Raw genomic sequence first — 21,769 nt, forward strand, 5'->3', positions numbered from 1 at the left:
TATCCTCAGCTTCTCCTTAGCTCAGACCAGTCCAAGGCCAGGCAGATATCAGCACTCAGTGCTGTTGGAAGGGTCCACAGCCTCTCTTGTGCCACAGCAGCTCAGCCCTGCTGCCCTGCTGTCATCCACAGAGCCCTGTCCTGCAGACACAAGGCAGGTGGATTCTTTTCAGTTTCCAGGGAAAACACAACCCTTACTCTCTATGGACTGGTCACTTTGTCTTTGCATTTCACTCTTCACACAATGCCAGTGTTTACTGAACATCACTTGGTTTCATGGACAGCTGAGCACTCACGTGTTCCTGCTCTCCCACCACATCCCACTCACCCAGCAAGTCCCCCAGGAAACAGCACAGGACAGTTGTGTAGCTCCATGAGTGCATTGCAGTGTGCAGAGACACGTGATGGGCAGTTGTAGTTTTGGTGATTGTAGGACAACCATCCCCAGCTGTTTGCCAAAGGTGAACATTCCCATGCAGCGTAATCCTCTCGGTTGCTTCCAGGTTATCAGATGCAGAGCTGCTGTTGCCTGGGCCGTGGGCAAAGAACTCTCTGTTGAGGAGGTGGAGGTTGCGCCTCCAAAGGCAGGTGAAGTCCGGATCAAGGTAAAAAGACATTTCAATAATTTTTTTCTCCCTTGCAGGAATTGCACTTCTTGTGGCTATAATTTGGATATAACCAAATGATAGCCACAAGACTATAACCCATGTAATAAGGCCTGGGGTCTGCCCATAGGCCTTAACTGTCCAGAAAAGTCCTGTGGAAAATCATTCCACAAATTCAGTTAAACAAAGGCTGGGCTATTTCTATAGTTCATCATCTACTCTTTCCCCTCCAAACAGATTGTGGCCACCGGCATCTGTCACACAGATGAACACGTTTTGAAAGGTTGCTTTCCTAATGTGGAATTCCCAGTTATCCTAGGCCATGAAGGAGCTGGGATTGTGGAAAGTGTTGGAGAAGGAGTGACCTCTGTGAAACCAGGTAATCAATGCACACCCAAACACATGCACACAAGTCAGCCCTCAAAGTGGATGAGGCTGCCAACAGCTCAGAAATTTCTCTCCATTCCTGAGTCAGTGGCTCAACATCTGAGTGCACACTCATTGCACTGTCACATACACTTTCCTGGTCTGTTCCTCATGTACATGAGTGGGGCTTAGAGCAATTCATCCTGACAGAGGAAGGCAAGGGTTTGTGGTGGGTTGCTGCAATTGGAAAGCTCAGCAGAGGTGCTCCAGCACCGTCAGGGCCTGCTTAGCAAGAGGTACCAAAAAGGGATCCACTTTGTTGCAGGAGACAAAGTCATTCCCCTTTGCCTCCCTCAGTGTGGGGAATGCAGCTTCTGCCTGAATCCTGAATCCAATTACTGCCTGAAATGCCAGTGAGTTTGCTTCACCTTCCCCTACACCTACATGGGGTTGGCTGTCTGACAACAAGTCCGACACCCCCCCATCAGTGCTTTAGTCAGTGAAATACAAAAGATTTCTCCTCTCCACAGTCTCTCTGAACCACAAAACCTGATGCCTGACAAAACCACCCGGTTCACTTGCAAAGGGAAGCAGATCCACCACTACCTGTGGGTCAGCACCTTTGCAGAATACACCGTGGTCCCAGAGTACGCCGTTGCCAAGATAGATCCTGCAGCACCTCTGGACAAAGTCTGCTTGCTCGGCTGTGGGTTTTCCACAGGCTATGGGGCTGCCATCAACACNAATCCCACTCTCTGCTCCTGCTTTGGCAGGAAATAGAGCTCTTCCATCTTGCAGCCACTCATCTCCTGCATTCAGCCTTGTCCACGGCGATACATTTTTCAAGCTTCAAGCTCCATTTTGCTGATGTCAGAGCAGTTTTGGGTTGATTGGGGCAGGATTTGTGTGATGTCACACACAAAGCATCGCTTTGGTAAGGCAAGCAATTATCCAATTGCCAGCCAGACATGGACCGTTTCCCAATCCCTCTTAGTTACCTTCAGCCCACTGAAACTCAAAGTACTGTTCTTCGTGCTTAAGCTGCAGAAGCGCCTGTGTTGCTGTCACATCTGTCTAGTACACCAGAGTCTTTTCCCTTCAGGGATCTTCTCCATGTCGCCTACCAAAAGCCAGTTTGGAACTCACTTGTGTTCATGGCAAACATGAGAGGGGCCAGAGCTATCCTCAGCTTCTCCTTAGCTCAGACCAGTCCAAGGCCAGGCAGATATCAGCACTCAGTGCTGTTGGAAGGGCCCACAGCCTCTCTGGTGCCACAGCAGCTCAGCCCTGCTGCCCTGCTGTCATCCACAGAGCCCTGTCCTGCAGACACAAGGCAGGTGGATTCTTTTCAGTTTCCAGGGAAAACACAACCCTTACTCTCTATGGACTGGTCACTTTGTCTTTGCATTTCACTCTTCACACAATGCCAGTGTTTACTGAACATCCCTTGGTTTCATGGACAGCTGAGCACTCACGTGTTCCTGCTCTCCCACCACATCCCACTCACCCAGCAAGTCCCCCAGGAAACAGCACAGGACAGTTGTGTAGCTCCATGAGTGCATTGCAGTGTGCAGAGACACGTCTTGGGCAGCTGTAGTTTTGGTGATTGTAGGACAACTGTCCCCAGCCGTTTGCCAAAGGTGAACATTCCCATACAGCCTAATCCTTGGTTGCTTCCAGGTTATCAGATGCAGAGCTGCTGTTGCCTGGGCCGTGGGCAAAGAACTCTCTGTCGAGGAGGTGGAGGTTGCACCTCCAAAGGCAGGTGAAGTCCGGATCAAGGTAAAAAGACATTTCAATAATTTTTTTCTTCCTTGCAGGAATTGCACTTCTTGTGGCTATAATTTGGATATAACCAAATGATAGCCACAAGAATATAACCCATATAATAAGGCCTGGGGTCTGCCCATAGGCCTTAACTGTCCAGAAAAGTCCTGTGGAAAATCATTCCACAAATTCAGTTAAACAAAGGCTGGGCTATTTCTAAAGTTCATCATCTACTCTTTCCCCTCCAAACAGATTGTGGCCACCGGCATCTGTCACACAGATGAACACGTTTTGAAAGGTTGCATTCCTACTGTGGAATTCCCAGTTATCCTAGGCCATGAAGGAGCTGGGATTGTGGAAAGTGTTGGAGAAGGAGTGACCTCTGTAAAACCAGGTAATCAATGCACACCCAAACACATGCACACAAGTCAGCCCTCAAAGTGGGTGAGGCTAACAACAGCTCAGAAACTTCTCTCCGTTCCTGAGTCAGTGGCTCAACATCTGAGTGCACACTCATTGCACTGGACTGTCACATACACTTTCCTGGTCTGTTCCTCATGTACATGAGTGGGGCTTGGAGTAATTCATCCTGACAGAGGAAGGGAAGGGTTTGTGGTGGGTGGCTGCAATTGGAAAGCTCAGCAGAGGTGCTCCAGCACCCTCAGGGCCTGCTTAGCAAGAGGTATCAAAAAGGGATCCACTTTGTTGCAGGAGACAAAGTCATTCCCCTTTGCGTCCCTCAGTGTGGGGAATGCAGCTTCTGCCTGAATCCTGAATCCAATCACTGCCTGAAATCCCAGTGAGTTTGCTTCACATTCCCCTACACCTACATGGGTGACAACAAGTCTGACACCCCCCCATCAGTACTTTAGTCAATGAAATACAAATGATTTCTCCTCTCCTCAGTCTCTCTGAACCACAAAACCTGATGCCTGACAAAACCACCCGGTTCACTTGCAAAGGGAAGCAGATCCACCACTACATGTGGGTCAGCACCTTTGCAGAATACACCGTGGTCCCAGAGTACGCCGTTGCCAAGATAGATCCTGCAGCACCTCTGGACAAAGTCTGCTTGCTCGGCTGTGGGTTTTCCACAGGCTATGGGGCTGCCATCAACACCGCCAAGGTTGGTGTTCAGGCGTGTCGAGCACCCCAAGGCTGCCCTCACACCCTCACCAACCCCTCTCCTCCTCCTCCTCCTCCTCCTCCCGCTGGAGACTCACAGGGCCCTGTGCTGTGCAGGTAAAGCCAGGCTCCACCTGTGCCATCTTCGGCCTCGGAGGAGTTGGCCTCTCTGTTGTCATGGGCTGCAAGGCAGCTGGAGCTTCCCGCATCATTGCCGTGGATATCAACAAGGACAAGTTTGCCAAGGCCAAGCAGCTGGGAGCCACCGACTGCATCAACCCTCAAGACTGCCAGAAGCCCATCCAGGAGGTGCTCACTGAGATGACAGGACAGGGTGTGGACTACTCCTTTGAGGCCATTGGCCTCAAAGAAACCATGGTAGGTGGCATTTTGGCACGTGTCTTCCCTCCCAGATCAGTCACAGGCTGCCATCACGGAAAAATTCACACAGGTGGGAAATTCCTTGCCTGCTGCCTGCACTGCTGGGCACACCTTTGTGAGAGAAAGCTGTGTACAGGACCTAAAAGAGGCCTTGAACTCTCAGTGTCTCCTGCACAAGGGAGGATGTGTTTTCAGATGAGCAGATGACAGCTCAGAAAGAACACTTTCCTGACCAACTCGACAGTGCTTTCTCTAACTCATGTCCCTGTCCCATCAGATTGCTGCCCTGGCCTCCTGCAATATGAGCACTGGCATCTGTGTGATGATTGGGGTACCGGATATGGCTTCAGAGATTTCCCTTGATCCTATGCTTCTGCTGACTGGGCGTACATGCAAGGGGTCACTGCTTGGAGGTATGAAAGTTAAGAAAACATTTTAGAAATTTCAGCTTTTCCTTTCATGGTAGCTTACAAATCCTACTAAAAGAGGATTTTCATGAAGAAGTGAACTTAAGAGGAGCACTGCATTAAAGAGTAGCATTAAAAATGCTAATAAAAATGCTAATAAACGTGTATAGTTCATACAGTATAACACATAAAACTGTCTCTGCTATCCCACCCATTCCAAAGAGGGGAAATTACCACACAAGAGAGTGGCACCAGTACTGGTCCCTCAGTCCTGACCCTCACAGTGACACTCCCTTCCCAAAACTGCATTTCTCTCATCATTCACTGTAGCTGCTTGCTCTTCTTTCTAGGCTGGAAGACGAGAGATTGTATGCCCAAACTAGTTTCCAGCTATTTGGAGAAGAAATTCAATTCAGACTTGCTGATCACGCACACGCTGCCCTTCGCTGAAGTGAACGAGGGATTTGAGTTGTTACGGGCAGGAAAAAGGTGAGACCCTGACTAGCAGGAGTGAGGCACAGCAAACAGCACCTCCTCCTAAAAGTCAAACAGCCCAAATGCTCTGGCAGGCAGAGCACACAACACTGTCTTCTCAAAAAGCACCTGAGTCTTTTGAGGAAGCAGGGCCCAGAGCCAGGTGTGGGGACAATCTGCCATAACGCAGAGGGAAGAGCCCACGTTCAGCACAGGGAACCCTGCAGCTCATGGTTCAGCTCAACTGAGATCCTGTGGCCTTATCACCTGAGGGGTTCCCTTCAGCAGAGATTCGAAGGCTCCCCCAGTGCTGCACGTCTCATGCAGCTGAGTGAGGAAGAGGCTGGAGGGAAAGAAGGCAGCCGGTCCCCAGGCACACCTGCCGACCCCGCTGCCTGCTCCTGAACTGCAGCACCAGTAAACCCTCCCTTCCCTTCCACTTTTCAGTATTCGCAGCGTCCTGCTCTTCTGAGGGACACAGCCATGGAAAGCTGAGAGGAGGCACCAGCCCAGCAGATGCTCTCCTGGCCCAGCCCCTTCTCAACCAGCCCCTCACCGAGTGGGGCACAAGGAGATGAGAATAAGGAACTCGCTTATGCTGGTGTTGCTGCTGGTCCTCCTGTGCCCAGGCAAGACCCAGAAGCTGACAAGACCCAGACCTCTTCTGACAAAATGCTTTTACCAATAAAGGGTTTCAGTCAAACTCGTCCCATGCAGTGCACTCAATCAACAGAGGTCCCACGGGGCACGAGGAGCTCCTCCTCATCCCGCAGGCCCTTCCACCACACCCCTGGTCTCAGCAGTGAGCAGCTGCCTTTGCCCCTCCACTGCCACTGCCTCCCACCTTCACCCACCTCAGACAGCTCTGTCCCCAGCTCTGGCACCTCTCTGTCCCCATCTCAGCTGGGTGAATGCTGCAGCCTCAACCAAAGTCCAGCAGGTAAATCACCGCTCCTGCTGCTTCTGCTGCTGCTGCTGCCACTCTCTGGTCTCGCTCACAGGACCCCAGTGTGTTCTGCTACTTGAAGTGATCCCCACACCAAACCTGTCACTCCAGTACCTTTCAGGCTTTTCTAATAGGAGAGATACTCCAGGCCACTAATCATCTTTATGGCCCTTTGCTGGACAAATGTTCTTGTCATACTCTCCTTTAATATGACTTTATCTCTGTGAGGGGCAGTTTAGCAAAAAGCAAGGGAAGAAAACTTTCCCAAATTTCTCTTCCGCATGAGGTCAGTTTCTATGGGGATTCCAAAAAAGCTACAGAGCCAACCAATTAAACTAACACTTTCAAGGCCTGCCAAAGGAGAGCAGTGCCACTAAGCTGATAAACAGCCCACAGCGATAGGATTGCCCAAAGCCCTAATGGAACAGGAACATCTAAAGACTATAAGTGAATACTACATATATCCAGGTTCCTTATCACCGCTGGTTTGTGTTTGTGGGTTGGGCTTTTTTCTTTTCTCTAAAACAAACTTTCACATGGTTGATATTCTTTGTTGCAGCAATCAAACTGTCCTTGTTTTTTAAGGATTGATCTCAATTTTTGAAGATTCTCACTTGAACTTAAACCTTATTTTTGGCTGGTCTTACTATTTAACAAAATTATTTAATATTTAATAAATTTGTATTAAGAATGAATGTGTATTTAACAAAGTGCAGCTCACACAAATATGGGATGGTTAGCATTGAAAAGAAATAAGGGACAGTAACTAGCACTATACTATTTGAAGCATATTATATAAAGCAGGAGATAACTTTCTTATTATTGTTTAACTCTTATACATGCATAAACAGATGTGGTTTCATTTTGGAAAATGCTGTTGTACTTTTAATATATTTCCAGGACCAACTTCTATAGAATATTACAGTACAACTATGCAAAATCTTCCCCAGAGAACAAGATTATCACTCCAAGCCGGTCATTCTGCCAAATGGACCCTTCTTTCGGTGCTGAATATTGGACCCATAAAACTATAATGCCTTTTGACCTCTTTTAGGCAACTCCTATCCCAGCCCATAGCCCTTTGAACTTTTGGAAACCCCTCAGCACAATCAGCAATTACACAGCATATCATAAACGCACAAACAAGCGTTCAAAGGTTAACAAATCCCATGCTGTCTGCCAAATTATAATAACTGCACATATCGCTTTGCCATTACATAAGCTACCCATAATTCTCTTAACTACTTTTTAAACATAAAACTATAAGACTGCAGGTAAGGAGATAACACCAAAATAAATCAATAAATGTTAATTAATTGAGTTCTAGTACTTACCTACTGAGAAAACACTACAAGAAGTTTCTTCCAATAAGCAATGTTTCCCTAACACTGCACGTGCATCTTCAGAGTCTTAATTTTATGAGTGACAAAGTCTCGAAAAAAGTAATCAATTAGCCGAGTGTTTGTGTAATAAATATAAACACATATAAATAGATCTGTGCAGCATCGGCACCAAAACCAAAAATCCTTTTTTGAAAAAAATGCTAAAACTAGATGATACAAAATTCGATCGCTATAAAATAACTCTGCCTTACGACAACTGTAACTTGCACTTTTATCACTTACTTTGCACTGTTGCTACATGAGCTCTGTCGCTATAGCAGGGCCACCTGGTGGCCACCTGTCCCGGCTGTCTGGGTATGCTGTCCCACCGGCTTCTGAACATGCTGGAAGACCTGGATTTCTGCACGGCTGAAGCCCCCTCCTGTAGCACACGCCCGTGGCCGAGGTTTATCCAGCTTCCAGCCCCGCACGCCGCCCTGCCACCCTCATTCCTAAGCTCTGCTCCCAGCTGCCACACAACGGGTGCCACAAGGAAGCTGTTCAGCTGCCCTTGCCTCGAGCCAGCAGATGTGTTACTGCATAACCCTTTCCCCCTTTTTATCTTTCAAATTTTCCTTGCATTAGTATAATACTAACATATGAGAATCAGCATATATTAGATCACCTTTTTTTGAGTTTTATTTGATTTTCAATGAGAATATTTAATCACAAAACCCCCCAAATTACTTATGTCCGTATCTAAAATATTAAAAATCTTTCAGTATCCCAGCTTCATGTGTTTACTGCAAAACTGTCATGGTCATTTTCACACTTATTTTGAATTCGTCTAATTAATATAGGCCTTTGTTTTGAAATGTTATTTTACTCTATTATACAGAATGATACTAGGGTTAATTAGCGACATTATTCCTAAAGTTTTTCCCTTGGAACCAATCATTTCTTGAATTACCAGATAATATTTTAAATTTATATTTGTGTTTACAAAACCAGAGTATTTTAATTACCTAAGAATTATCCAAGAAAATATCAACCAACTTTGAGCATTTTTGGACTTAGTCTCCCACTGCATCAAGGGAGGTTTAGGTTGGACTTTGGGATCAATTTCTTTACAGAAATGGTGATTAAACATTTAAATGGCTGCCCAGGGAGGCAGTGGAGTCACCAGCCCTGGAGGTGTTTAAGAAAAGATTGGACATGGCATGTAGTGCCAGGGTCTAGTTGACAGGGTGGTGTTTAGTCATAGGTTGGTCTCAACGATCTCAGAGGTCTTTTCCAATCTAATTTATTCTGTAATTCTAAATTAAAATAATTTTGATTTTTTAAATGTTTCCTTTTTTCAACCAGCTATATTTATACTTTACAAAAATAAATTTATGCTGACTTGAAGAATGAAAAGAATTTCTAATTATTTTTTTTATGCTATGCAAGTATTATCCTCTGATACTTCACAGGAAAATCTAGGAAACGTAAATCAGAATTCAAAATGCTGGTTTTGAGAAACAGACAACATCCACCAAGCAAGAACATGATTGCCAGGACTCTCTCCTACATGTGGTCTCACAGTGCTTCTAAGCCCTCCTTTTTCCTCAATTCAAATTGATATTCCAAATTAGCACCTAACATCTGCTAGAACAACACCAAAACCAACCCAGTGTAAAATCCAGAGCAGCACTGGGAGCCCTCACCTACAGAACTTATGTACATAAACCTGAAACACACATGACAAAGCATAAATAGTTCAGTCAAGAGCACAGAATGGTAACTTGATTTAAGTGCATGGTGCTGAGAACAGAAAGAAACTTGCAAAACCACTTCCTGTGTCCAGGGGCTTCCAGTAGTACACAGCAACACTGGAGGCAGCATTACAAAACTGCAAAGGAAAGAAAAATGAAAAGCAACCCCTTTAATTGCTGAAATTGGACAGTGAGCATTAAGGAGTTATGATTTATGTATCTGTCCCTATGCCTACCAAAATCAGTGCCTGCAATTTCCAGAATGTCAAAGATACTAACAAAAGCAGAGCACCTGCAGAGTTCAGCTAAACGTAAAATGCTTGGAGACTTTTTGGAAGCACTGACAAACCGGGTGTGGCCAAGAGCACAAAATTCACAGGAGAGGTTGGCAGAACTGTATTTAACCAAGGACATGGACAAGGCCTGCTATGATTTCAACAACAAGGATTTGGTGGTAGCTCATGAACACAAACTGAAGAAGCCACTGGAAGCCTTAAGAAGGCCATTGGACAGATAGCCTGATCACACATGCTTTCAATCCTTCTCAACATCTTTCACCGTATGCGAAACCTATATAATACTCTCATTGCCCAAATTACATTCCACCTAAGTGTCAGCTTTCCTGAGCCTACAGATTTAGTTTGTAATTTTAGTTATGTTATTAAACATTATGTTATTTTTATGTTATTTATTAAATGCTATAGTTATGTCATGTTATTAAAGTTTAATTTCTCCCAAGCTGTTGCTATTGCCTAACTGTGGTATTTGCTAAGCTTTGTTAGTGTGTCACTGGAAAATAAAAATTCCATTTCTTACTGAGGGGTACTTAGTTACACTTTGCAATTCCTCAAGCACCAGCACCTCTCATGTAAAATCCCAAGAGCCCATTGCAGAACCATTCCCCTGATCTTACACGGCCATGTCTGCAGGCCTCACAAGAAGCCTTTCCTACCGTACCAGGAGAAAGAAGGTTCTTCAGAAAATTAAACAACAGCGTGAGGAGTTTAACAATCCCATCTTGTATAAATAGCCCCTTTGCTTCAAAGGTTGGTGGATGCAATGTCAAGAGGCCCAGCCAAAACTTCCATCTCACTGCAGATCCCTTAGCCTGGCCTGGAAAGGGGCTGTCTTCACACAGTTGGAAACACACTGCTGCCCAGTAAAGCCTCCACCTCTGCAGTTTAGCCAGCTGAGAATAGATTTAGGTGCAAAGGACCTGCACTGGAGATATAGTCAGCTCCCACCTGTGTCCAGGTGAGATACAGGAGGTACCAAGCATCTCCAGAGTGGGACTGTCCCGCAGAGGCAAGGCAGGCACATGCACGCAGGGCTGAGTTCCTCAGGGAATGGTGCAGGAGGGGTCCATGATCTTCCGTTACTCGGGAAGAATCTGGGCAACCTGGTGCCGGCAGGATCTGCAGACAAGGCTCATTAGCCAGGACAACGGGCCTCTTCCCTCACAGGCAGAACAACATGCCCGTGAGACTGATGGGACCAGGATGTGAGACGCTGCTGCAGCCGCCAGAAGCCACAAAAGCAGCCACATCGCAATGCAACACTGCGGCCACCGTCAGGAAACACACGGATCTTCCCGGGGTCTGCGGGAAAAAAAGCACTGCAACGGGAATGTGACCGGCCGCGGGCGCTCCAGCCCTGCGAGGGACGGAGGGAGGGAAGGGAAGGGAAGGAAAAGGAAAAGGAAAAGGAAAAGGAAAAGGAAAAGGAAAAGGAAAAGAAGTAAGGAAGTGAAGGAAGGAAAGAAGCGAACTGAGGGAGGGAGGGGCCAGTTCCTTCGACCGCCCCAGGGGGAGAGGCGGAGAGAGGGAGGCGGGCTCCCTTTCCCCTTCCGGCGGGAGGCCGAGCTGTGCGCGATGGCGAGCGGGGTAAGGAGGCTTGCGCGGGTCTGCGTTCCGTGGTGGGAATGTCGCCCGGGGTCCCGCGGGGGTTCCCGCGCAGGGCAGGATGAGGCGGGCGAGCCCTGCCCTGCCTCCCTGCCGGTGCCGGCCGTGCCGGGGGGCTGCCCTCGGCCGGGGTTGCGGCCCTGCCCGCCCTGCCCGCCTGCGCCTGGCGCTGCCCAGCGGGAGCCGGGACACGGGAGGTGTCCCAGTGTCTCCGCGCTCCCGCCCCCGCCTGTTTTGTGGATGTGAGGGTCGCGGCGATGGAAGGACAAGCAGAAGACCTTGAGCTTGGCGTGGTTTCTTGTGGGCTTTGGGCAGATGTGACCGACTTGTGTCGGAGGAGGGGGTGCTTGCTCAGAAAGCCATTGCCTGGCAGGTTCGCTGCATTGCTCTACGAACAGCGCGGTAGTCCAGACCTAGTGCTAATCCTGCGCCTAATTCCTGCAGCTGCCCTGGGCCCGAGCGGGATGGGTGGCCTCGCTTGGCCGGACGCTCCCGGTGGTTTCGGAGCAGATAGGGCAGCTCGGTTTCGTCTGAGAGAGCTGATCCTGTGTGTAGCTACAGGCAACTCAAGAGCTGTGCTCCTGGACTAGTGTGTTAATAGAGAAGATGAAGAACTGCTAAAAGTTGGTGCTTTGGGTTTTTTTTCCAGTCGTTGGTTTCGAGATTTTCAGCAAAGCAAAAGCAGAGAGATTCGAATAATGAGGGGGCAGAAGATGGGGCTTTCCTGATATCCACTCTGAATAGTCCAGGGGCCTTTGTGGCTGTGTGAACTGACTGCAGTTTCAAAACCCAGCTTCTTTAAAAGTTTCTGAACCAGAAGTTACTGTTTGAAAATGTGCTTCCAGATGTGTACTCTTGGGTTTAGGAGGATCAGAATTTATCCCGTAAGGAGACTGTTTTTCCTTCCCTCTTTAATTTCGCGTTTAACTAAGCTTGTGGAAATAACAGTTTTAGGAATGCGCAGTCTCCTGTGCAAGAACAAGTGATGACTTAACGAGGGAAAGATGAGGGATAGATTGAAAATCAGTAAATGATTTACCGAATGATGGCTCCTCTTGCACTTTGTGCTTTGAATTTAGATTTTCTGGCAAAATCTTTGGTAGATTTAGAGATTATGACCGATTGCTCACATTACTTTGGCACAATCTGTGCATTTTTGTAATATTTACCCTGGTAATAAAAAGCAGGAGAAGGAGATTTCATGTTTCTAGGTTAAGGGTGTTTGTGTCTAATCTAGATCCTGCTGGCTGTAGGAATGGATACCTGTTTTCTGTTACAAAGCTTTTAGGGCTTGCAGTATTTATTTTACCAAGTTTAAGCCAAGGTAAACATCTGCAATTCTGCTGTTACAGGTACACTGAGGATTTTAAGTGGTTCTGGCAAAGTCTCATATTGTTTGTTGTACGACAAAAGTACAACAGAAAGTCATAGACTAGCCATTATTTTCTCCTGATCACAGGTGCTGAATCAGACCTGCCAAGTGCAACAGGTGGTCTTGCCACTGTTATTTCTTCCAGACAGTGAAATTTCAAAAAGGCTGGGTGACTGTATATTTGGTCTTGGGAATTTGCATTAATCCCCTTTCAGTGATTCCATGGGAACACCACAGCTATTTTGAATGCCAAAATGTAATTTTCTTCTATTGGTTTATAGAGCATCTTATGAAATGCTTCATATTTCCAATAGCAATGGCCTAGACCTTGTTTAACTGGAAGAAAATCAGTGCAAGTCTCTGCTCTAACTGAATTATTCCAAAATACATGCACACCATTCTGGAGTAGATTGCATTCCAAAGCAGTCTAGTCTGTGACAGCATTCCTTGTCAGGTTTTATGTAGATAAGGTCTTGAATTTGATGTCACAACTCATCTGTGTGTCATTTAAGAAGCTATTCAATACCGTATTTGCTGAAAGATGTTCCTGTCAGAAAGCACAATTCAGAGTATTTGATACACTGCCCACTTCATCCTGAAGGACCGACCTGGAGTCATCTTTGTAAAACCGACCTCCTAAGGGGATTCCAGATTCTTATCCTTTTAGCACCTGAATCTGTAATGCCTGCTGATTTTCTTAGTCAGTTGTGCATATGTACCTGTCAACAGGGTTTACAAATCCAGAAGCTCTGCTCTTTCATCCAGGCTCTGCACCATTGGGCTTCAGAAGCTTCCTGAGGTGTTTGGTATGGTTGCAGAGCAGGATTTGTCACAGCAAGTGCCAAGAGCAGCAGATGAAGACTTGCTAACAGTAAATCCATGCAGAGTTGTTGGTGCACAGTAACTCGCTCACAGGAGCCTTATAGCAAAGTTTCTCTGGTCCCTACGGATTATTGCAGGGCTCTGCTGCATGCACACACATCTCCTTGCCAAAATCCTACTTGAAAACCATAAGAAATTCACTCTTGATGGGTGTGTTGGACCATTATGTGTCTTCCAGTTTCCTTTATGAACTTTCTTAACTTCGAACACTCTGTGCTTAAGGAATATACATGAAATGAATGCCAGTCTCTTACTTTAAATCAACATTTTTATTATGCATTATTACATTTATTATGCATTATATATTTATTATGCATAATCTTTGCATTCCTACTGCTCACTTCACTGCAGTATTTGAGCGTCTCCTAAGCACTCCCGGGCTTATTATATTTTTTGCTCAGTAAGAGAATGACATCCAAATTTCAGATCTTGGTTTGCTCATTATTATTTAGCTTCCTGAAAGCAAATGTGGGGCAATTAAACCTTTGTGTTGAAATTATGAATTTCAGATCTGGGACTCTTTCCAAAAGTCAGTAGTGTCTCTCTCATTTTCTCACTTGGCTGAACAAGAATTATTTTAAATGAACCATACAACAGATGTCCTATTTTCTGTTGTTGTTTTTGTCTTTTAGGTTATTAAATGCAAGGCTGCTGTTGCCTGGGGGGCAGGTAAACCTCTCTCTATCGAGGAGGTGGAGGTTGCTCCACCAAAAGCTCATGAAGTTCGTATCAAGGTAATTAAATCATTTGTTATCTATATGTATTGTATTTTGGGAGACTAAGTGTTAAAGCTGAACAATTTGTTTGCCAACAGAAGAAATGTTGGATAGCATTAGTTCATTAGTATCTCAGCTGGCCTTACAAATAACAAAATTATAGTATTTAGATCTTCTTTTTGTGAAAAACACTTGTTAATTTCTGCTGGTCTCACTTCACAGTCTGGTCTAAAGATAATGGCTAACCTTGGGGATCAGTCCCAGTTGTTACAGACCAAGCTCCCACAAACATCTGAACTGGGAACATCTTTGATCTTGTTTGAAGGGCGGCAGCTTGTGAGTTGTTACAGCTGTGTAACGTGCTGGATTTTACTTCAGTCAGGCCATAAGTTATGGCTGCTGAGCTGTGATTAGTCTCTTGGATTCCCAATACCCAAGTCTATGATTTCATCAGGATTTTCCAGTAGCCTATATCTGCCAAAAAGTATACATTAAGAGGAAACTTATTTCTGTGGAAAGGGTCTCTGCATGGTGCTTAAGACCATGGATTTATTTATTTTATTTAAAGTGGATTAATGCAGTACTGAGAGTTCTGTGTGGTCTCCCTGGTAATTTTACCTTTAAGAGACTAACTTAATTCAAATCTGAGATGCTAACCTACTTTGAGATGACATGGAGTACTGAGTTAAGGAACCACTTGTCATCTTTTGACCCCTTTCAGTGTCAGAATTTAATTGATGGAAATTATAAAAATGTACTCTCATGTCTTCTTAAAAGTAAGAAAAAGTGCCTTGCCAAGAGTTGAAGCTATGTTGGCCATATTACCAGTGCTGCCAGAACTGGTAAATTTGACTTGGCTGTTGTTCTGAATTTCTGACCAAATGGAATTACTTAGATCTGTGCTACTGTTCTGTTCTTCAAGATTATAAATTTCTTCACAGATAGTTGCCACTGCTGTCTGTCACACTGATGCCTATACTCTGAGTGGTGCTGATCCCGAAGGATGTTTCCCTGTCATCTTGGGACATGAAGGAGCAGGAATTGTGGAGAGTGTTGGAGAAGGAGTAACAAAAGTAAAGAAGGGTAAGAAAATATCTTACAAGTTTTCTGCCTTTCTTAAAAGTGTTACTTTATTTCAAGGCCAGCTGTCAAATTGGGCCACTGAAATGCTGAATTGCAGGAGTTAATGTTTTATTCTGCAGTGTATGCCTGTGTGGATTCCTTTGTCTGTGAGATACAACACTAATCTATTCAATGTGCTCTTGGTTTAATGCTTGAAAGAGCCCAGCATATCAATTTCTTGCTCAAAATCATATCAATATGTAGTTAGAAGGCTGTTTTGTTTTTTTTTTTCAAATGATAGTTCTTACCTGTTGGTTTAATAAAAGGCTTAAAGTGTTTATTCATGTTTTTCACGTTGATTTGGGCTTGTTTTGATTTATCGTAACATTTCTATTTGTTCTGGAATGATGAATTTCTGATAGGCTGTCTGCTCAGACATGATTGAAGTGGTTTATCTAACAGTCTATAAATGATATCATTGTGTACTGTAAACAGTTTTTAATACACAAAGGTTTTAAGTGAATAGAAAGTCACATAAAAACATAATGACCATCAAGTAACTTCATTTTTTTCAGAATGCCTTACTTGACTCAATAACTACTCACATGATATTTTTTATCAGGGGACACTGTTATCCCTCTATATATCCCCCAGTGTGGAGAGTGCAAGTTCTGTAAAAATCCTAAAACAAACCTGTGCCAGAAGATAAGGTCTGTATGGCTTTTTTTATTTTTTTGACACACAATTTGTTCAATGTATACCTGTTTTAGTTATTGATAGTAATTGACAGGAGTTTTCTTTGAAGAATAATTCTGTTGATGCATCATTTAATGACTTGGAAAGTACGTCTTTTTGGAGTCAGTTATGCACTATTTTCATTCTTCCTTAATTTTTTTTTCTTTTCTTCCCCTTACATAAATCTGTTTCTCTGTTTTCATGTATGTGAAGGTGCAAACCGCTAGCTTTTGTCCACAGTTTTGAAAACATAACTGCTGTGACTCCATATTTAATCCATATTTAAGGGAAGCTCTTCAGGGAATTTAGCTCTTGGTAATGAACACCAAAGCTTTCAAGCGGTACAAAATTATATAGACAATGCTTTTAACACTTGCTTCCCAGATAGTTTTCCAGCTCTTATTCTGAAGAAAAAGTCTCACAAACCCAAACAAAGGCCCTAGTGACATCACTGACAGGTGCTACTCAAGGGGAGGGTACTGAAGTAGGGGAAGATGGCAGTGTGGTACTGTGGCACAAGCAGTTAGCATTGGTAGCTAACAAGGTCAGCACTTTAGTAAACTCCATTTCTTCCACTGCTTCCATGGAGGAATTAACAACATGAAGTTTTAGGAGTTTAGCATCTAATTTCTGTGAACTCCTAGGTTTATTGAAATGGTTAAAATATAAAGGTGCAAGTATGCATCTGCCTCTCTGCTGCTTAGTGGATACTGTCTGGTGAGAGTATTTACTGCTTAAAACTCTGACTGCACTTTGCTGTCTTTGCCTTAAGAATTACTCAAGGGAAAGGAGTCATGCCTGATGGCACCAGCAGATTCACCTGCAAAGGAAAGCAGATTTACCACTTCATGGGGACCAGCACCTTCTCAGAGTATACTGTGGTGGCTGATATCTCAGTAGCCAAGATAGATGCTGCAGCACCTCTGGATAAAGTGTGCCTGCTGGGTTGTGGCATCTCCACCGGCTACGGGGCTGCTGTTAACACTGCTAAGGTAAAGGTTGTGGTTGTTGTTACATAGCTTAGGGACTAGATTAGGACTGTAAACATCAGGTACCAAATCTATGTTTCTCCTTCCTCTTCAACTGATGAAGTTGAGCTAAGAATTTTTAACTTCTCCATAGAGGCCAGATCAGGTTAAAAGAACCTTGATGCCCTTTTGAGGAAATACAGGTAGAGAATTTTACATCCCTTTTGACACCATCTATATATAAATTACTTTTCCAATTCATCTTCCTCTTGCTGCAAGTCATTATGCTAGTTTGAAGGTCAGGGTGAGACAAAGCTGGTAGGTGAGTGCCCTTGAGTCTAGGGCAGGTTACGGGAGCCAAGTCTTTGAGGACAAAGAAAAGCTTAGTACCTAAAGAGCTTTTTGGATGTAATTTCTATATAGTTTTCCTTATCTAAGTGGTAAAGTCTCATAGCCATATATATTTGCTTCCATTTTTTTCTTTATCACAGGCTTCTTAACCTGTCTTTCCCACTCACGTGGAAGGATGGATTTTTTTCTGCTGCTCATGACTCTGTTCTTATTCTAGGTGGAGCCTGGCTCTACATGTGCTGTCTTTGGTTTAGGAGGAGTTGGGCTGGCAGTTATTATGGGCTGTAAAATAGCAGGAGCATCCCGGATCATTGGCATCGACATTAACAAGGATAAGTACGCCAAAGCCAAGGAGTTTGGAGCTACTGAGTGCATCAGCCCTCAGGACTCCAAGAAGCCCATACAGGAGGTGCTGGTTGAGATGACTGATGGTGGTGTGGACTATTCGTTTGAGTGCATCGGCAACGTTGGAGTCATGGTGAGTGCTGCCTGACAGGAGTGCCTAGAGGGAGGGACTAGGCAGCTGCCACTGGGCTGCTCAGCTAAATAGCAAAATGAGCTGCTTTCTTCTTACAGATAACATGCCATACACATTACATTTTTTTTAAGTAGTAATGATAACTGCTGTGACTAAAAAGGACAACTTATGTTCAATCCTAATTATGTAATGAAAGCAGCTGCTGCTTCTTGGGTTGAAAATGGCATAACTTACAAACTTTTTTCCTTAATGGGACTTCTTTGAAATCCTGAATTTTTGTATGTTGACAGTTGAAAAATTAACAAAACTCACATAAAAGATATTGTACAATGAACAGTAAAATCCCAGGGACCGCTCAGTATTTCTGTCATTCCTCAAGGATTTAATTTCACCTTTGGAAATGCAGAAGTATTACTGAATGTAAGGCTGTGTTTTCAGGAATTACAACAGCATTTCCAACTGCAGTAACATGGTCTGTGATTACAGTTCATCCCAACTCTCAGTGGGAGTTCAGAGTGACTTCTTTGGAAGCCACATGGGATATAAAAAGTGCAAAGCATACCTTTAACAGTATAAGGAATCTGAACCAATGGAAAATTTAATGTAATTTTCAGTGTATTTATTGTTCCTTAAATACTGGTGTGATTAATTAACTGGCGGAAGGGAAGCGCAACCTGTCAAGGCAGCACAGACATTAGCAATAAATGCTCTGCTTTGTCCTGTCTCCTCTTGAAGAGGGCTGCCTTGGAAGCCTGCCACAAAGGCTGGGGAGTCAGTGTGATTGTTGGAGTAGCTGCTGCTGGCCAGGAGATCTCCACACGGCCATTCCAGCTGGTAACTGGGCGGACATGGAAAGGGACCGCGTTTGGAGGTAACTCTCTTTTGGTGTGGGGATAAAAATAATCTTCTATGGGTTAAAGCTGGGAAGAACACACCACCTCATTTTTGCTTGTGCAAGAAATGTACTACTGACAGGCTATTCATAAATGATGTATTGACTTCTGAGATAAAGACTTTTAAAATCTGTTATTCCTACAGACAGGGCACAAATTAACACATTGATGATATCTCACATATTCTAAAGAGAGAATATATCTATATGCTATTCAGTATTAAAGGAGGGGTATACAGAGACTGCTTTATCACCAAGTGAAGATTTGGTTCAGTTTAGTCCAGTGAAAGGACCTAGTCTTTGAGGAGATGGCAACTTGCATCAGTATGTCTGTGTTGCTTAACCACTAAGCAAATTGTGGGGATAACATGAGAATGTGCTATAAAGATCTTTAAAATAAAAAGCAAGAAGTGCTTGATACATATTTTCTGCTATCAACCCAAAACCACATTGAGATTTTTACAGCTGCTGCTAACTTGGGGATTCAGTAATTGCTGAAGTTCATGAAAGTATTCAAATTTGGAATTATTACACTGGTCTTTGTTCAAGTAATACAAAACTTGAGTTATAAAGATACAGGGGGGCTGATAGAGATGCCAAGTGTATGCTTTCCTAAGTGAGGGCTGCTGTTATGTTGAATGCTGAAATAGCTGGTGAAAGATCTGTGCACTTGTATATGGCTAAGGTATGCTTTTGCCAGACCTCTTGCATTCCTGGGGCAGGACGGACTAACATGTCACTCATCTGTGTTTCTTTTTATACTGATCACACAAATGCCTGTGTAAGGGCTGTATTTTTAATTTTCTGAGATGGATGGAAAGGGGAAAAAACAAGGCATGCTTGCTTTCTTTCAGGCTGGAAGAGCGTAGACAATGTGCCAAAACTGGTGACTGACTACATGTCCAAAAAGATCAAGGTTGATGAGTTTGTGACACACACCCTGCCTTTTGACAAAATTAACGAGGCTTTTGAGCTGATGCATTCAGGAAAGAGGTAATGTTCCTAATATTGAAAGGTGTAGAAGACATTTCTTGATGAGACACTGTCAAAATACAGGTTCCCTGCCCACTGTCATGTTTTAAACAGCGAGGCTAAAGTGAGGCATACGCCATGCACATTCATTCTCAGATAAGGACACTTTCTCTGAGCTTCCAGGCACGTGCCAAACACAGGCAGAGAGCAGAAAGCAAGCAACAGTGTATAAGGGAAATACACACCTGTGTAAAGCTGATAAAGGGGACAAGTCAGTCTCACGCTTTCAACATCCCTAGAACATTCTCCCTCATGAAAAGAAATGTAAAGAGAGTAAAGGAGGCTTCACATTAATACATTTTTATTAGTCATTAAGCTATTAGTCTATTTTAATTAAGTAGCAGGTTTCAGTATATTTTTCAAATTACTTAGGGTAGATTACCAGCACAGTCAGTCACTTGAAATGATCTTTTAATATGCTACATTGTAAATTTTTTTTTCCTCTAGTCTGAACTGGGGTAGAAGGTTAATATGATGGGTTTGTACTTCACATACAGGAGTTCCTGCCTTTATTAAGATAAATGGCAATTTGGACTGTTCATACTGCAGACCTAGGCCATAGCTGTATAAACCTTCCTAGTGAGGCCCAACTCCATTACATATTGGAGTGACCCTATTGCTGGTTAAAAAACCTGCTGGACGTGTGATGAGTCTTGCTGCACTTAAAGCAGTGTATGGTGCAAGTACTGATCAACTGCAAAAGCAGTGCAAAGTAGGGTATTCTGATCAGAGGGTATGTTTGCACTAATGCAGGCAACTACGTTTATCCATATTTAGGTTCATCTGCAGATGGATAAATAGTTTATGAGCATTATCTCCAGAAACCAACATGGTCTTTGTACTTGATCTCAATCTATATTTATGTATTGTGTATCACTCTCTCAAAAATAGTAATTTTATCTGCTTAATTTCATGATTCCTATTTTTGGTAAATCAGTTAACATAACTGCATTTGTTACAATTGCAAATGCTGCCTTTACACAAATTTCACAAGCAGTCGCTCCCCTTTCCCTACTACAAACTTCTGTGACATTGCAGTGCTTTATTCTTCCATGAGCATGTCCTAGGAAATTAATAATGAAAGTTATTTAACATTTTCCAAGGAGCCAAGAGAGAATGCTTGTACATATTACTGTTCCTGATCAGTCTTCTTGGCTAGCTACTGAAAACTGACCCGTAGTTTGAAAAAGCATCCATTTTGATAACAAGCATTACAGACCCATTTTTAACCAGGATTTTTAATAAATATTATAAGCATAAGCATAACTTCATTCTTACAAAAGACAGAAGTTAAAATGTGTCAGCAATGAAGGGGAGGGCAGAGATAGGGAGAAAATGGACTTATTGGTAACTTTTTTCTTTTTCTTTTCCATTTCAAGCATTCGAACTGTCTTAAAACTTTAGAGCCAAACATGGATGTAGTTGGCCAGCACCATGGTAACTGCCTTTTTAAAATGGAATTTTTGATAGAGGAGGAATCAAGCAAATGAAAATTCACTGGGACTAGGAAGACTACGTATTTTAGGGTGAGCATTCTGAGTATTAAATAATAAATAATTGTTAACCACTGAATAGCATTACAGAATCAGTCTTGGCTGTGGAACTTCTATTTCTGTACTCCTTCAAATTCAATAGTGGCTAACTCAATCTACTTAATAAAAGCTTATTTCTAAACACAGTGTTGGAATTATTGAGCATTAACAGTGTGACTATGATTGTTGTGTCTTGTTTTCCTCTAGTGATTTTACAGTGTATGTACATGACAGAGGAAGAGCATTCTTCATAGTCAACAGCAAATGATGTGGGATTCACTGCACAAGGCAGTTTGCTGAGCACAGCTGGGGTGAGAAGCAGCATTGTTTTGCTGCACCTGTGCTGAAAGTGGCCAGAACTTCAGCAGTTCTCAAGCTTCTGAGGCTATTCTAGGACTGCAATAGATTGCAGCATCCAGCTCAACCTTGAAGCCAACCGTAGAGCAGAGTGTGGTTGGATGTGTGACTTCAGTGTCCAGGTGTACCCATGTTCACTTGGGAGGTCCATATTTTGCCTTATTTCCCATTTGTCTCATTGGCAAGCCTCTTGTAAAGATCATAGCATAGACTACTCTAGTCACTTGCTCTAGTAGTGTCCTCCAAGACTGCAGTAGGGCAGTTTTGCCATTTCCTTAAAGTTACTGGCAAATGATGCAAACATTGCAGCCAACACTGCAAAAACAAACAGTGTGGAATTGTCAC

The 21,769-nt window shown here is 43.8% G+C and overlaps 3 protein-coding genes across 3 annotated transcripts; all 3 read left to right on the forward strand.

Annotated features, from left to right (window-relative positions):
* Positions 1–403: 403 nt before the first annotated feature.
* Positions 404–1,750, forward strand: LOC115307440 (alcohol dehydrogenase 1-like). The gene is made up of 4 exons (XM_029959538.1): positions 404–604; positions 842–983; positions 1,296–1,383; positions 1,501–1,750. Exons 1-4 carry the CDS (start codon positions 404–406, stop codon positions 1,748–1,750), a joined length of 681 nt encoding a protein of 226 aa, XP_029815398.1.
* A 333-nt stretch (positions 1,751–2,083) lies between these two features.
* Positions 2,084–5,830, forward strand: LOC108641512 (alcohol dehydrogenase 1). The gene is made up of 9 exons (XM_029959539.1): positions 2,084–2,103; positions 2,629–2,752; positions 2,990–3,131; positions 3,449–3,536; positions 3,644–3,863; positions 3,980–4,240; positions 4,521–4,656; positions 5,001–5,139; positions 5,572–5,830. Exons 1-9 carry the CDS (start codon positions 2,084–2,086, stop codon positions 5,594–5,596), a joined length of 1,155 nt encoding a protein of 384 aa, XP_029815399.1. The 3' UTR covers positions 5,597–5,830.
* A 5,126-nt stretch (positions 5,831–10,956) lies between these two features.
* On the forward strand, positions 10,957–21,213 carry LOC103759286 (alcohol dehydrogenase class-3). The gene is made up of 9 exons (XM_008925656.2): positions 10,957–11,029; positions 13,934–14,035; positions 14,959–15,100; positions 15,702–15,789; positions 16,587–16,806; positions 17,351–17,611; positions 18,347–18,482; positions 19,358–19,496; positions 20,915–21,213. Exons 1-9 carry the CDS (start codon positions 11,018–11,020, stop codon positions 20,937–20,939), a joined length of 1,125 nt encoding a protein of 374 aa, XP_008923904.2. The 5' UTR covers positions 10,957–11,017; the 3' UTR covers positions 20,940–21,213.
* Positions 21,214–21,769: the final 556 nt, after the last annotated feature.

Source organism: Manacus vitellinus, unplaced genomic scaffold (genome assembly GCF_001715985.3).
Source record: "Manacus vitellinus isolate BGI_N305 unplaced genomic scaffold, ASM171598v3 scaffold_0_pilon, whole genome shotgun sequence".
NCBI classification, from domain to species: Eukaryota; Metazoa; Chordata; class Aves; order Passeriformes; family Pipridae; genus Manacus; species Manacus vitellinus.